Source organism: Neurospora tetraspora (assembly GCF_033439725.1).
Source record: "Neurospora tetraspora strain CBS 560.94 chromosome Unknown B0H65scaffold_1, whole genome shotgun sequence".
Classification (NCBI taxonomy): domain Eukaryota; kingdom Fungi; phylum Ascomycota; class Sordariomycetes; order Sordariales; family Sordariaceae; genus Neurospora; species Neurospora tetraspora.
The window spans coordinates 1,891,854-1,907,202 of NW_026944383.1; the positions used below are offsets into that span (position 1 = coordinate 1,891,854).

The 15,349-nt window shown below is 53.1% G+C and overlaps 4 protein-coding genes across 4 annotated transcripts; 3 read left to right on the forward strand and 1 right to left on the reverse strand.

Annotated features, from left to right (window-relative positions):
• Positions 1–1,110: 1,110 nt before the first annotated feature.
• B0H65DRAFT_413672 (uncharacterized protein) lies at positions 1,111–3,825 on the forward strand (the record flags this gene model as incomplete). The annotated part of the gene is made up of 4 exons (XM_062823858.1): positions 1,111–1,504; positions 1,559–2,600; positions 2,670–3,428; positions 3,492–3,825. 4 exons carry the CDS (start codon positions 1,111–1,113, stop codon positions 3,823–3,825), a joined length of 2,529 nt encoding a protein of 842 aa, XP_062685943.1.
• Positions 3,826–4,566: 741 nt separating this feature from the next.
• On the forward strand, positions 4,567–7,950 carry B0H65DRAFT_17522 (adaptin N terminal region-domain-containing protein). Its single transcript, XM_062821430.1, has 5 exons — positions 4,567–4,879; positions 4,967–5,277; positions 5,363–6,677; positions 6,742–7,557; positions 7,614–7,950. Exons 1-5 carry the CDS (start codon positions 4,804–4,806, stop codon positions 7,844–7,846), a joined length of 2,751 nt encoding a protein of 916 aa, XP_062685944.1. The 5' UTR covers positions 4,567–4,803; the 3' UTR covers positions 7,847–7,950.
• Positions 7,951–9,140: 1,190 nt separating this feature from the next.
• On the forward strand, positions 9,141–10,514 carry B0H65DRAFT_543880 (CDP-alcohol phosphatidyltransferase-domain-containing protein; the record flags this gene model as incomplete). The annotated part of the gene is made up of 2 exons (XM_062829254.1): positions 9,141–9,448; positions 9,521–10,514. 2 exons carry the CDS (start codon positions 9,141–9,143, stop codon positions 10,512–10,514), a joined length of 1,302 nt encoding a protein of 433 aa, XP_062685945.1.
• A 764-nt stretch (positions 10,515–11,278) lies between these two features.
• Positions 11,279–13,525, reverse strand: B0H65DRAFT_448919 (uncharacterized protein). The gene is made up of 3 exons (XM_062825929.1): positions 12,999–13,525; positions 12,463–12,776; positions 11,279–12,245 (listed from the first exon to the last, which is right to left on the reverse strand). Exons 1-3 carry the CDS (start codon positions 13,128–13,130, stop codon positions 11,714–11,716), a joined length of 978 nt encoding a protein of 325 aa, XP_062685946.1. The 5' UTR covers positions 13,131–13,525; the 3' UTR covers positions 11,279–11,713.
• Positions 13,526–15,349: the final 1,824 nt, after the last annotated feature.

Sequence of the window (15,349 nt, forward strand, 5' to 3'; positions counted from 1 at the left end):
GACGTCAGAATCATATGGACACACAGTAAAAACTTCTGCCCAAGATTCTGGTTATATCGTGATGTGAGTTTATTTCCATGAGGCCATATCACCAGCCAGCCAGTTGTATGTAGGTATGGTTGAAACTCCTTGCGGATCGCTGTAACAACGGATGCTCATGTTGCAGCTAGTGTTTCTTGAATGCGGCTCCCGACGAACATATTTTCTCGTCTCGTGGAAACTACCATCACTCTAACACATGAATAGAATTGGACGCTGGGGCAGAAGATATTTGAAAGATTGCGGTTTTCAAAGGTCCCGGTAGTCGGTACACTTTTTGCTTTGGGCCTTTCCAGCGACTCAGTCTCCGGGAGTCTAGATTCACCTCTTACCAGTCTGACACCTCTTCAGACGATCATGTGTGTACAGTATGTACAACCTTGCATCCCCTCTTGATTGGGAGTGAATGCCACGATGTTGTCCTGTGGACTCTGAATACCACTGTCCAACATCCCTTCAGAAAAACCGCGGTAACTCCATAGCTACCTGAGTACTGTGACATGAAAACTTCCGGTTCGGTCGGTCGAAGTCTGTTCGGAGCTCTGAATGTCCAGGTAGAAAACAGAAATCCGGGGTGCACTGAAGAGGTACCCTTGAACACGTACAGTGGAGCCATTGCCTTGAGTATCCCTCTACCCTCTCTGGGCATTCCTACCTTAGCTAAGTCGACACCAATCACTTATGTTGAAATGTCTGGTTGATTGTTGGACGTAGGAACTCACATTGCTCGAAATCTCGGTCTTGAACAACAGGCAAGTAGAGGTTACGGCATGAGGTTGCGCTTGCCCGCTGCAAGGCGCGGTTCAGGACGGTAACAATGCCCCCTGGATGGATGACGACGCTGCTATGCGGTCACGTGAAAGACCAGGGCCTGTGTGGTGGTGGGGCCTCCCTCCTCCAACCCCGAAATCGTCACAGCAAAAATCTCAAAACAAACTTCGTCGCGGCGGATTGAACCCTAACCCCAACCCTTCTTCGTTGTCGTCGACGACAAGCACGCGCATTTCCATCTATCTTCCTCGACAGTTGAGCTCACGAAACGTGCTGCTCAGAGAATCATTGAGGGGAACAATGACGGGACGCGGGAGAGGTCGTCCTGGCACGCGGCAACAGCAACCGGCCGAGGGAACGACGGTTGCTGTTCGGCGGGCCACGCGTCTTCAGCAGCAATCTCCGCCACCTCCTCAAGGGGAGCAGGCAGAGCAGCAGCAGCTTCAGCAACAGCAACAGCAGGTCCAGGATGCTCAGATTGATCCAGCTATCACTGGTACTCAGGAATCAGAGATGCCTCCTCCTCCGGTCCCAGCCCCGAAAGGCCAAAGCAAGGATTCTGAGCAGGCTTTTGTTGAAGTTGCTCGTCGAAGCACGCGCCGTGATGCCCGTGCTGGGAGCATGGTGAGCGTTAATAGCGTTCTTACACGTGTCTCTGGGACGGACGCCTTCTCCTCTCAACCAGAAACCCCAAGTAAGAGCACATGGTCTGTTTGCCAAGAATCCTCATATTAATCGTCTACAATAGGTCTCGCCCTTCGTAGAGGCACTTCAACATCACTCACTGGTGCCCCGCCTCGTGGGGTATCCATTCACACAGCTTCCGAGTTGGGCAGAACTCCGGAAAAGAGGGGAAAGGAGAGGCTCTTGATGAGCCGTATGTTGCCACTTCTCTTCGCTTCGGCGGACAAACTGTTCGCTTTCCTGTCCACAATAGACGCTCAACAGAGAGACCCTGATGAGCAGGCAGCTTTGGAAGAAGAGTTCGAAATGTACCGCTTACGTTATATCTCTAACAACAGCGAACCTAGCATCAACCTCAAGCACGTTCTGTCGACCATGGAAGTCGACCCTAACTCACCGGCCGGCTCTGACGCCTGCAAGACTGTGACGCTCGCCAACCTTGCTACTATGTTCGATCGAATTGATGCGATCCAGCAGGGTAATGCCGAGGACGACTTGGCCGACTTGCAGGTCTGCGATGACATAATTGCCCAGTCTCTGGTAGTGGATGGAGTTGAGAACTCGGCGGTCCTTAAGCCAGAAGACATCATGACTCAAGTTGTGGAAATCCGGACACTTTTGTTCATGCTCACCCTCCAGAATTTCGAGGCGCAGAACCAGCTTCCCGTAAGCCGATCGGAAATATTGGCGGATACGTTCTGTCAAGAGATCCCAAGTGTGGAAGCAGTGGAGGACTTCAAACAAGGCAACAAGGATGCTTTGCCGCTGAAATCTGTTCCGGGCATTGACCCCAACGGCGACCCTTGGCACAAGGAAGAGTATATCACACGGCTGCGGTCGATCTGCGAATACCTGCCCAATGAATCCATCGACGACACCGCTCTTCATGCTTGCTTGGAGCAACTCAGGGAGTTGTATGACCCCCACAGGTCTCTACGGGTTATTAGGGATAGCCTGGAGGCCTGTTTCCAGGAAATCAAACGACAACTACAACCTGTGCCCCCGGGGCCGTCCTACCCAGTTACACAGTATGGCGCGCCAGATCCATCGGCAGTGGAATCACAAATTCAGTCTCAGTTGGAGAGCGAAGCACTGGCAGATACTGGGTATGTCTCTGGGTTTGTCTACAACCTCCTAGGCTACATGGTCTTATGCTAATATGATATCTGTTACAGGCAAAGACAGCTGGATTATATGGCTACTCTTCGTACCATGAAGATCGATCGGGAAGCGGAGAGCGATGCTTCGCAACCACAAGATGGAAGTTTTTCGACAACCCAGGATACACTCGGACGAGGCCACGAACTCCAATCGAGCAGTTACCCCCCAATTGGGCGCGCCCCATATCCCCCTAGCTTCGACGCTCAACAATCGCCACCTTTGGCGTACCCTGGTCATCCGGGTGCCTTTCAAAACGGCACTATTTACGCACAATCTGCCGCCCAGCTAGGCCGTCCTAAGAGAGCTTCTCCGGGCGATAATGATGGTGTAGTCGATGGAGCAGATGCGGGCAAACCACCAGCCAAAAAGCCAAGGACCCGTCGTAAGAAGCCGACTGTCCCCATTCCTGCCGCAGAGGGTGCAATGGGGGATGTTGGGACGCCGTCTTCATCCGCCGCTACTGCCGCTGCCGCTGTCGCCGCTGTGGCTCGGTATCCACCGTTCACCGACACACAGGTCGAACTCGACTTGGAGAACTTGTCGCAACGCACGAGGGAGCTCTCGGCAGCTAACCGGAAAGCCAGAGAACCACAGTCTCGGTCGCCCTGGGTTCGCGACGACATCAAGACGTTGGTCAGGGCGGTAGATGCGTACAAGTGCAAATGGAGCGTCATCGAGAAGGACATAAAAAGTGGCAAGATTCATTTTGTGCGCCCTCGTGACCAGCAGGCTTTGCGAGACAAAGCTCGGTTGCTAAAGCAGGACTTCCTAAAGTGAGTGACTTGGCACCCTGCTTACGAAACTTCGCCTGGCCGTTACTGACACGCTTGGTATAGGGTTGATGCTATTTTGCCTCGGTCGTTTGATCTTGTTGTGCTGGGTCAGAAAGAGAAAAATGCCGTGATTGCATGCGGCAAGAATCCCGACCGCAAGGAAGCCGATGTACGGAACGGAATCCCCATCAACACTGAATATCAAAAGCCAATGCAAGAGCAAGCAGACGCCGCAGAAGCGGAGGACCAAGCGCAGGTACAAGGCGAGGAACAACCGGAGATGCAACTCGAAGCACAGGCGGAGGTACAGACTGAGGCGCAACCCGAGGTTTCGGCAATGGTTCCAGCTGAGGTGCCTGTTGACGCAGAAGCGATCGAAGCTGCTTCCACATCATAGGGTCATTTGGGCATCTGATCGCTGATGCTACGCAGGTGAGGGACGCAGCAGAAGAGTAATATAGGAAGCTGTGCCTACGGGTACGCCCAAAAGCGAGCAAGCAACCATATGGGAAAACAAATTATGTTTTATAAGCCAAGGCAAGGCTTTATGCTCTTTCTGAAGAAGACGAAACGGAAGAGATGGGTGCAATGGATGATCGGACCAACTCTATCCTTAAGTGTGGACTGGGGCCACCGTTGGAAGAAACAATCAACAACGTAAAGGGCTCACGATTATGCATTCTGAGTAAGGTAGTCAAGACCAAGCTGGCATTCAAGCCGACAAAGAAAGGCGGCCAGCTAGTCCGAGTTTGGGGTGTAAAGCTTAGTACGAACAGATTCAGGAGTATCGATAGAAAACAGGAGATAGCGTAATGTTAGACTGTTGAGACGTAGTGTTAGCACTGCTGCTGTATCCTCATGGTGGTTATTACTCGAGATCTCAGTCCCACTTTCCTTCAAAATCACAAATTCCATGGAAGGTCGAACACTGGAAAGTCTGCTTCAAGGAGTATCATTCCGTGTGATCTTGCAAGTGACTGATCTCGATACTCAACTCAAGAGGAGGGAAGCAACTGTAGGTATACATAGCAACCAGTGGTCTGTGCGCTGTAACACCCCTTGAGGTTGATGATGCACATGGAAGCTCGCAATTGGCTCCTTCCGGGGGGCTTTCAGCCTCTCAGGTGCACTGGCAGCGTGGAGCACGGACTCCCTGACACCTCAGTGGACTCCCCCTCGACTGTGCAGTGGAATTGGCAACGTCGCGAGTTGGGGATATTTGCTGGCCGCACCGCCGCACAGGCAACATTGCAGCCGCTACTCCGTTATTTCGTACCTCTATTGTTCTAGCCTCGACTTGCTTACCTGAACAACAACATCCTGGGTCTCCCAAATCCACATTACACCTCCAGCACCCATCGTCGCCCTGCCCGCCATGAATTACGGCAAGAAGGACGAGGATGCTGAGACGGGTCTGGTCAAGGTTGACCGGACCCAGGTCTTCCAGGAGGGTGAGTCCGAGTACCTTGACAGCTGAGGCCTTGTCGTCGTGGCCCTTAGCTCCTAACCTCCTCAAGACTGACCGGTTCGACATACAGCCCGCCTCTTCAACAACTCCCCCATTCAGCCGCGCAAATGCCGTATCCTCCTTACCAAGATTGCCCTCCTTCTCTACACCGGCGAAAGATTCCCGACAAACGAGGCGACGACGCTGTTCTTCGGTATCTCGAAGCTCTTCCAGAACAAGGATGCCAGCCTACGACAGATGGTCCACCTTGTCATCAAGGAGCTGGCCAACTCGGCCGAGGATATCATTATGGTTACCAGCACCATCATGAAGGACACTGGCGGTAGCACCGATGCCATCTACCGTCCGAATGCCATCCGCGCCCTTTGCCGCATCATCGATGTAAGCGGCCACCCCCGAGCCCCTGCAACGCGCCCCTCGACCCCTTAATGGCTATCCAATGTGGAGCTAACCCGACACTTTGCAGGCCACCACAGTACAGTCCATCGAGCGTGTCATGAAGACGGCCATTGTCGACAGAAACCCCTCAGTATCTTCTGCCGCCCTCGTATCATCATATCATCTTCTCCCCGTCGCCAAGGACGTGGTCAAACGGTGGCAGAATGAGACCTCGGAAGCGGCAGCTAACACCAAGTCGACCGGCGGCTTCTCCCTCGGTTTCGGATCTTCCTCTAGAGACCTGCCCATCAACAACTCGACCATGACCCAGTATCACGCCATTGGCTTGCTCTATCAGATGCGCATGCACGACAGGATGGCATTGGTGAAGATGGTGCAGCAGTTCGGCGCTCCCGGGGCCGTCAAGAACCCCGCCGCTCTCGTGTTGCTCGTCCGTCTTGCCGCCCATCTGGCCGACGAAGACCCGCACCTTAGGAAGCCCATGATGCAGCTGCTGGATGGCTGGCTCAGGCACAAGAGCGAAATGGTCAACTTCGAGGCCGCAAAGGCGATCTGCGATATGCGGGACGTCACCGACGCTGAGGTCACCCAGGCAGTCCATGTCCTCCAGCTCTTCCTTACCTCGCCCCGCGCCGTTACCAAGTTCGCCGCTCTTCGTATTCTTCACAACTTCGCTTCCTTCAAGCCGGCGGCCGTTGCCGTGTGCAACCCGGATATTGAGCTCCTTATTTCCAACAGCAATCGCTCCATCGCTACGTTTGCCATTACTACTCTACTCAAGACCGGAAATGAGGCCAGCGTGGATCGCCTGATGAAGCAGATCTCTGGCTTCATGTCTGAAATCACTGACGAGTTTAAGATCACGATTGTCGAAGCCATCCGTACTCTATGCCTCAAGTTCCCCAGCAAGCAGGCCGGCATGCTCCAGTTCCTGAGTGGTATCTTGCGCGATGAGGGCGGCTATGAGTTCAAGCGCGCTGTGGTGGAGAGCATGTTCGACCTCATCAAGTTCGTCCCCGAATCCAAGGAGGAGGCCCTCGCTCACCTTTGCGAATTTATCGAAGACTGCGAGTTCACCAAGTTGGCAGTCCGTGTCCTTCACCTCCTCGGTCTTGAGGGACCCAAGACATCTCAGCCCACCAAGTATATCCGATACATCTACAACCGGGTGGTCCTCGAGAACTCCATTGTACGCGCCGCGGCGGTTACTGCCCTCGCCAAGTTTGGTGTCGGCCAGAAGGATCCTGAAGTCAAGCGCAGCGTGGAGGTTCTTCTTACCAGGTGTCTGGATGATGTCGATGACGAGGTTCGCGATCGTGCTGCGCTGAACCTCAAGCTTATGAAGGAGGAGGATGAGCTTGCCAACAGGTTTGTCAAGAATGGTAAGTTATCGCATGCTCTCTGTTACTGTTCGCCGGAAGCGATCGTATACTGACATGTCAACAGACAGCATGTTCTCGCTGCCCTTTTTCGAGCACCAGCTTGTCACGTATGTTACTTCTGACGACAGGTCGACATTCGAGGCGCCTTTCGATATCTCCAATATCCCTGTCGTTACCCGCGAGCAAGCAGATGCCGAGGATAGGACCAAGAAGCTTACTGCTACGACACCTTCTCTCAAGCCACCCAAGGTCGGACCAACCAAGGCGGCTCCTACCAGTGCCGAGGCGGCTGCATCTGCGTCGGCGGCTGCGCAAAAGTATGCGCAGGAGTTGATGCAGATCCCCGAGATGGCGGAATTTGGCGCCGTCCTCAAGTCGTCGCCGGTGGTAGAGTTGACCGAGGCGGAGACCGAGTACGTCGTTGGAGTTGTCAAGCATATTTTCAAGGAGCATATCGTGCTCCAATACGAGGTCAAGAACACTCTTCCCGACACCGTATTAGAGAACGTCTCCGTCGTAGCTACTCCCTCGGAAGAGGAGCTTGAGGAGCTGTTCATTATCCAGGCTGAAAAGCTCGAGACCGGTGTTCCCGGAAAGGTGTATGTGGCATTCAGAAAGGTTAGCGGTGAGGGTTCGCTACCAGTTAGCACCTTCTCCAACGTCCTTAAGTTTACCAGCAAGGAGATCGATCCCAGCACCGGTGAGCCCGAAGAAACCGGGTACGATGACGAGTACGAGGTTGCCGAGTTTGACCTGGCGGGAAGTGACTATGTCATTCCCGTATTTGCCAGCAACTTTGCGCACATTTGGGAGCAGATTGGTGCTTCTGGGGAAGAGGCGGAGGAGACATTGCTGCTCAGCAGCATGAAGAGCATAGCAGGTACGTAATTCTCTGGTTTTTGGCTCTTGCCAAACCCATTTACTAACATTCTACAGACGCAACCGAACAACTAGCAAAGACTTTGTCGCTACAACCCCTTGAGGGAACAGATGTGCCCCTTAACCAGACCACACATACGCTCAAGCTCCTCGGAAAGACTGTCAGTGGCGGCAGAGTGGTTGCCAACGTCCGTATGGCCTTCTCGGCTAAGTCGGGTGTTACTACTAAGATCACTGTCAGGAGCGAGGAGGAAGGTGTGGCTGCTTTGGTAGTGGCGTCTGTTGCTTAAAGCTTAATGAAACGGGCAAGGTATCAGCTCTGACCTTGACCTTGGTAACTTGAGGGATGTTGGTTGTTTGGTGTTAGCTTGTTGTCCGCATGGCGTTTTACCCCAAACTTAGTACTCTATTATTACTTACGTCATACTATTTGGTAGAGAAAGACAAAATTACGGAGTTCTTTCTTCTGGATAGCATGAGAGTTCTGTATGACTCGTGATGGCTGCTCACACTATGAACAAGACTATGATATATCTGATCATAGGGTTCGTCCTGTTTATAAGGTCAATCTCAGGGTCTCGAATCTTCCCGATCTTGCATCCCTCACACTGGTTGAGACTGATAAACTCTAGCGATCTGCTGGAGATGATCTCCATGGCTTCAAACCTGAGCAATGTATCAATAATTACTCAAGGTCATTTGGTTAACCGCACTCTGTCTGCACACTCGATGATTTTCCTTCGCAAATGGATCTGGTCCGTACATTTATAGCGTATCTCCGCTGTCAGCTGCCCCTGTTAATCATGGTTAGGGCCCGACGGAGGGGCTAGTAGGTATCAGGGTTCACTGTGCAAGGAAGGGTTATGACGCAAGCTTTGGGGTTGGGCCAAGTGGCCGGGACCTGGGCCGCAACAAGCGTAAAGTCACACGAGGGAAAAAAACAAAAGGTGCGACGTTGACCTCCTTTCAACATGGCGCGAAGTGCGGCGCGTCATAACAAGCAAGAACAACATTGGACAACATCTTGAAAAACAAGCAAATGTCCCGTTCAAGGTGATATGTCGCACCAGGCCAACCTGCTCAGCTTTGAGCCTGCCGAAACAAAGGGAAGCTGCTGAGGGGGGCCGTGAGGGGAAAGACAACTCACGCGCGCAGAAAGTGTTCCACTCTATGCCGGATCCCCGTTCTTTTTGATAAAAGATCCACTTTATTTTCTCCTTCTCCGGCTTCGACATTTCTTCTTTTATTTACTTTCGGATCATTGTCCCCTCCCTATATTTCCCTCAGTCTTCCTTCTCTCAACTTGCGCCTTGCACAGCGAAAGCACCTCTGAGCAGACTGTCTTCAACGAAAGCCTGAACGAGGCATTGGCCCATTGCCTTGATCTTCCAAGGCCGCAAGCTTAGGTTGCTTAGGTAGCAACACCAAAGAGCGATACCGGACGAACAATCGTTATCAGTCATCCGGACTTCTGGCCTTCACGCGATATTCCACCTCCCAACGCGGAGATTCGCCTCATTCAAGCCTCACGACATACTGGATCGCTAGACGCCACGAATATAAAATCCTCGATCCAAAGTCAAGATGGTCTACGTGCGACAGGAGAAGCTGCCGAACTTGCGGCAATACAAGTACTCGGCCGTCGACCACTCTTTGACGTCCAAATACATCCTCAAGCCATTCTACACCAATGTTGTCATCAAGCTCTTCCCCATGAGCATGGCGCCCAACCTGATCACGCTCACGGGTTTTATGTTTGTTGTAGCCAACTTCCTCACTTTGCTATGGTACAACCCTACCCTCGACCAGGATTGCCCGCCTTGGGTCTACTACAGCTGGGCCGCCGGTCTGTTCCTCTACCAGACCTTTGATGCCGTTGACGGCACCCAAGCGTGAGTTGTCCCTCTGCTATCAAGTGCATGATCTATGGGAACAAGATAAACTAACCATGAATTTCACTACAGTCGCCGTACTCGCCAGTCCGGACCTCTCGGCGAACTCTTCGACCATGGCGTCGACGCCCTCAACACCTCTCTCGAATGCCTTATCTTCGCCGCCTCCCAGAACATGGGCCAAAGCTGGTACACTGTCGCGACCGTCTTCGCCTCCCTGTTGACTTTTTACGTCCAAACCTGGGATGAGTATCACACCAAGACGCTCACCCTCGGCATCGTCAACGGGCCCGTTGAGGGTATCCTGATCCTCGTGGGCGTCTACACCCTGACCGGCTACCTCGGCGGCGCCTCCTTCTGGCAACAGGGCATGCTCTCCACCCTCGGCGTTCCCCAGACCCTCACCTTCGGCACCACCGCCTTGACTCTGCCTAGCTGGCTCTACAACCTCTCCTTCACCGAGTGGTACATGGTCCAGGGCACCGTCGTGCTCGTCTACAACACAGTCGAATCCGCTCGCAACGTGATCCGCGCCCGCCGCGCCCGCGGCGACCGCTCGCGCTACGCCCTCGTCGGTCTCTTCCCCTTCTTCGCCACCTGGACACTCGTGGTCGCCTACCTGTACCTGCAGCCTAACATCCTGCACGGCCACCTGGTGCCCTTCGTGCTCTTCGCCGGCATCGTCAACGCCTACAGCGTCGGGCAGATGATCACGGCCCATCTCGTCAAGCTTGATTTCCCCTACTGGAACGTCATGGTGATCCCGCTCGGCCTGGGCGTCTTCGACTCCCTCGGCCCCGTCATCCAAACGTACGCGCCCGACGGCCTCAAGAACCTCGGCTGGCCGTCGGCGCTGGGCGACGGTGTTTACCAGGTTGCTTTCATGTTCTGCATGCTGGGAATGGCGGTTGGCGTGCACGGCAGCTTCGTGGCGGACGTCATCGTCACTATCTGCGATTACTTGGACATCTGGTGCTTGACTATCAAGTACCCATATGTGGAGGGCCAAGATGATCCCAAGGTGTCTAAGCAGGTTGAGGGAAGCAAGGAGAAGAAGGCTCAATGATTGTGTCAATCTCTTACGGTGAAGAGAGTTGATATGATGGAGAATGGAATCGGACAAGCTAAGAGGGTGACAAGCAAATGATTGACGGCAGGCAGTGCGGCGCGGGCCTAAAGCGACAAGAGTATAGACCACCTCGCAACGAGTGAGGGCGCGCGGAGGATACAGGATGGAGGAGGAGGATAAAACAAGGATATGGGGGACAACCGTGCTGGCCGGCAGACCAGTCCGACCGATCGGAGCACCGATATATACGAACCATGTCCCTATCATGACATTCCGAACTCGGAACATGATAAGAGGTGACTGCCCTTCGTCCCTGGTTTTTCTTTTTATGACGAATACACGGATATATACGATACATGATGATGATTATCTGCTTTCCCATTTTTCTTTATACTTCCGGGAAGGGAGTGGGTTTTGGTTAGGTGGGAGAGGGACGGGAGAAAGAGAGGGACTTGCCGCTAGGCTCAAGAGAACGAAAAAGGGAAGAGGAGGAAATGGGTAAACACGCACATACGCAAACGATAGAAACCACGTCGTGTATTTCTAGCGTTGTTTAGCGTGGCGTCCTCAGGGACCATGTTCCGGTTGCTATTACTACAAACTACGCACAACGTATGAAGATACCATGGGTCAACAAGAGCTTTCAAGTCTGGTCCATGGTTTGAAATAGTGGGATCTGGGAGGCTCGAATTCTTTTAGACATTCACGGCAGATAGAAAGAGAGAGGTATCTAGGCACCAAACAAGCGATATATATAGGCTATAGCCTTGGCGTTTCCATCTTGTGATGTTTGTTCTTCATCGATTATAGGTCAAAGACATGGTCATATACAAATTCCAAAAAGATAAGCCAACTCCGCTATTCCAAGACAAATGCAAGTGAGGTTCCCATAATTGCCCCCAAGATACCCCCACCCCCTTTAACACCTGTCAAACTGACGAAGGTATGGGCTTCGTGACTGAAAACAAATACCCATTCATCCAATATTCCACCCAGCCCTCGATATGCTTGTATGTAACTTGATATGCACTCTCTTCATCCCTGCCCATCTTTTGCTTCCTCGTGTCTCCCTTTTCCTTCGCGTGATATATACCCGGTCTTGTTCGTCGTCCTATACGGTGCTTCTGCCGGGGTATCTCCGTCCAGGATGCACCTATCCCCATGCTTCTCGGTCGCAGCTCTCGGGAGCCACCGTCTCATAGCAACTCGTCGCTCCCACTTGCCACGCTCTGCTCGATCGCCTCCACAATGGCCCTCTCCTCAAATACAGGGCCCTGGCCATCACACTTTGCCTGACCCTTCAACAGCTCACTGACAGCCTGAATATCGACCAACCCGCGCTTGAAGAGCTCGTGGCTCTGCATCAGGTCCCAAGCCGCACCGGCCGCCAACAGGCGCTCCCCGTTCTCGCTCTTGACCACCCGGTGGCTCGGCGTCTTCTCGTTGTGATTCTCCAGCAGGTTCGAGTAGAAGTCCGTCGGCTTGTACGACATGGGGCCCGTCGTCATCGGCGTCCCAGCGCTCCCTAGCGGAGACCCGACGGCGGCAGCGCCAGCGGCCGCAAGCGACGTCGCCCGCAGTATCTCGTTCTCGGTGCTGATCTTTTGGAGGTCCTGCTTCAGCTTCTCGTTTTCTGACCGGGTCAACTGGGCTTCCTCCTCCAGCTGTTGGAGACGGTTCTCGAGTTCCTTGACGTGGCGTTCTTTGCGTTCGCGAAAGGCTCGTTGACTGGAGATTGGGAGGGAGTGAGTTAGCCAAGGTACTTCTTGGGATGATCTGTGGTGTCCAGCCTTTGGGAAGGAAAGGGAAAGAGAGAGGCAACGTGGAACAAAAGGGTACGTGAGACGTGTGACGGCGTGATTCAAGGGTTCCTCTGCTTGTCTGACCCGTGATCACCAAGATAGGACAGGAGAGCAGACAGTAAGGGAGGCGGTGTGTAACGTACGCGGCGCGGTTCTGGGCCTTCCGCCTCGACTGAGCGGGCGTCAAGTTTTCGTCTTCATCCGAGTTTGAGCCCTGTCTGCGGGCTCGGGCTTCATCGGCCGCCTCTCCTTTGGCATTGTTGAGGGATTGTAGCAGGTCAGCTGAATGCTGAAGGTGTATGGCACCGTTGATGGGCTGCGCGGTCGGAGGAAGTTGCTGGGTCGGAGGAGTCGGGGGCCCGGCGAAAGTTGATGGTTGGGTGTTGAATTGAGCAAACGCCTCGAAGTTCTGGAACTGGTCATGTGAAAGCGCGTTCGGAAATTGGTCGAAGAGTTCCTGAATAAGGAATGTGTAAGCCATTCGATTGCCCGGGAAGGTCGTGCGCTAACGGGCCGGGAGGTGCAGAGAGGGACATGAATGGCATGCTGAGAAACGCAGGAACGCCAAAGGAAATGCCACTCGGGTCCATATGAAGCGATATATCAGCAACCCCAAGAGTCTGCTCTTTCACCCGCTTCTCTCTTCCAGTTCCATCTGAATCAAAAGCATGGAACTCACCTGTGGAGAGGCGTTGAAGTCGTCCGAAGCGGCCGAGTTTGAATGCGAAGGGGTGAGGGGAGGAATACCGATGAAGTGGTACGGCGGCTGGGTGCCGACGCCGGCGAAGTATGCTGGGTTTGTATAGTCCATTGTATAATAAGCTAGTTGGTGTGCTCGGGGTATCGTATCGAGTGTTTGTTTAATTCGATATCGTGTGTTGCCCTGATGTCTTCGTATCCAAGAAGGTTTGTGCTCTTAAAAACAGAACGAAAGGACCTGCGCAGTTGGATGAATGATATCACCAAAGGAACAGTGGAACGAGTGTGAGAATGGCAGTTGTTTTCTGACCAGCCCAGGAACTTGTTCGGTCGAGACCGAGATCGAAAAAGGCGAGGGGAAGGCGGGATGATGGGTGGAAAAGGGCACAGAAGTGCCAAAGACAGCACCGAAAGTTGGGGGTGGGGTCACACAGTTAGCGGTCAGGGGTCGCCTGTAGCCCAGCGCGGTTCATCCACGAGCCGTCTCATCAGAAGTTTAGAGGTATCCCGAGGCAGCAAAGGGAGGCCAGACCAAAGCTTATTCTTTCTCCTATATAGACCTATCATCTTTAGATGCTGACAGCGCGGCGCTTGTACGCTCGATTACCCGGATGACAACATCAATAATCATCCCCTAAAAGTCTACAACAACGTTACCCGACGCCCAAATCGACGGCAACATCCTTCTGCATATGCCCCCAGAAGCCTGGTACTTGAGTAAGTAGGTGCCTGGGTGCAGACAGGGAAGTCCGACAGCTGGGGGCCCTCGCCGCATTGGTGAGGTGTTGGGCCTCAGAGTTGCCGCACAAATGCGAATACTGTATACGTGGGTTTCCATCAATCTCAACCCATGTGTTGAAGTCCGGCATGCTGGGAGGGTAAGGTGGGAGTGTCGAGAATAGGGGTGGCGTTCCCTGAAGGCGTTCGATTGGTATCCGAACGAGTGTCTCATGCTGAAGATATTGCGATTCCACAGACTCGAGACACTTACCGCTGCAATCCATGGTTTTCACTGCATCGTTTGGAACGGGATAAACCGAGGACTACAAAACATCAGTGGAAACTAATATGTGCTGCATCAAAAGGAAGACTAGGGAGACAAACAATATAAAAGCGCAAGTCTGGCTGAGAGCTCGACTGTCTCCGTCAAACTCGGGGCCCCTCTCTTGACGCGAGGGGTGATGCTTCAACCGGACAGTGAGGTTCATGGCGTGGTGGTCAAGATCCGTGGTTCGTCGTCTGCTCGGCCGGGATTTTGTACAACTCGAAATATTTGAAAATCAATCTAAAATCTTGCCTTCCTTAATTCGTCATACTAACAACGGGAGCTAGACCAACATCCATGAAGTACCTAAGCAGGGTCGGCGGAAGAGAAATAAGGTTGTTGTCGAGGTCCTGGTCGAGGCTACCTACGGAGCGGGAGGTTGTCAATGGGCCCCACTCCGGAGGCCTTCCCGCTCCGGGTCTGGAGCGGCAAGGGGAAATGATCAGCGACTTTTAGGACCCACTCTCCACTGCTACCAGGTACCGAAGTCGTTGCCAACAACTTCGGGGTCACAAAAGTTTCGCCGGAACGCGTTCCGAGCCACAAACAGCCCAACTCCTGCTCACTGAAACTACCGAACGGGACATATGTTTCGAAGACCACTTTTCATCGTCCCATGTTTTCTGAAGCAATTTCTTTCATACGAGTTCCTTGACCGACTGGCCCCGAGAGTCTTCTCGTTTGGCGCGCTGTCCACGACCGTCTCTAGCTTACGCCTGCCGCGGACGTTCGGATAACGGGCACTTTGGGTACAATACTCAAGACACTCTCGTACAGTCTTCTATGTATCGGAGCCAACAACTTTATATTTCCACCATACCTGCCTCTTGTTCTCATATCACGGATTTCCATAGCTGCCGTCGTTCTTCTCACCCCCATCACGCTTGGAGGGTGAGATGAGTGGGACCATGAGGGAACCAACTTGTTCTTATCTGCTGAGTTCTTACATCATGACATTACCATCCAATCTCCGCTCTTTTTATACCCTCTCTCAACCCTCGTTGCTTACACATTGCGAGTAGCAGAAATAGCACCGCTTACACTGAGGCGGCAAACCATAAAATAACACCGTTGCAGACGCCTCCGTATTTGAGAATGATGATCCTACACTTGGCTCCCGAACAGCCAGGACGTCTACGAAGGATCATCCTTCTTCAGATGCCTACCTTCGCGGTCCATCATGGTCTTAATACTCTGCCGCATGAGTAATGCAAAACAGGCAATTGCTGGCGCCTATGACCACCAAACGGTTCACGATTTTCCACTCATATCCGCTCAAGTAGGCC

What these genes read in the sequence shown, in the direction of transcription:
- B0H65DRAFT_17522 (XM_062821430.1), top strand. Translation starts at nt 4,804, where the DNA reads ATGAATTACGGCAAGAAGGACGAGGATGCTGAGACGGGTCTGGTCAAG. An exon ending in CCCTTTGCCGCATCATCGAT is followed by an intron (nt 5,278 to 5,362) that starts GTAAGCGGCCAC and finishes GACACTTTGCAG; the next exon opens with GCCACCACAGTACAGTCCAT. An exon ending in CAACAGGTTTGTCAAGAATG is followed by an intron (nt 6,678 to 6,741) that starts GTAAGTTATCGC and finishes ACATGTCAACAG; the next exon opens with ACAGCATGTTCTCGCTGCCC.
- B0H65DRAFT_448919 (XM_062825929.1), bottom strand. Translation starts at nt 13,130, where the DNA reads ATGGACTATACAAACCCAGCATACTTCGCCGGCGTCGGCACCCAGCCG. An exon ending in ACTTCAACGCCTCTCCACAG is followed by an intron (nt 12,777 to 12,998) that starts GTGAGTTCCATG and finishes TTCCTTATTCAG; the next exon opens with GAACTCTTCGACCAATTTCC. An exon ending in AAGGCCCAGAACCGCGCCGC is followed by an intron (nt 12,246 to 12,462) that starts GTACGTTACACA and finishes CCCAATCTCCAG; the next exon opens with TCAACGAGCCTTTCGCGAAC.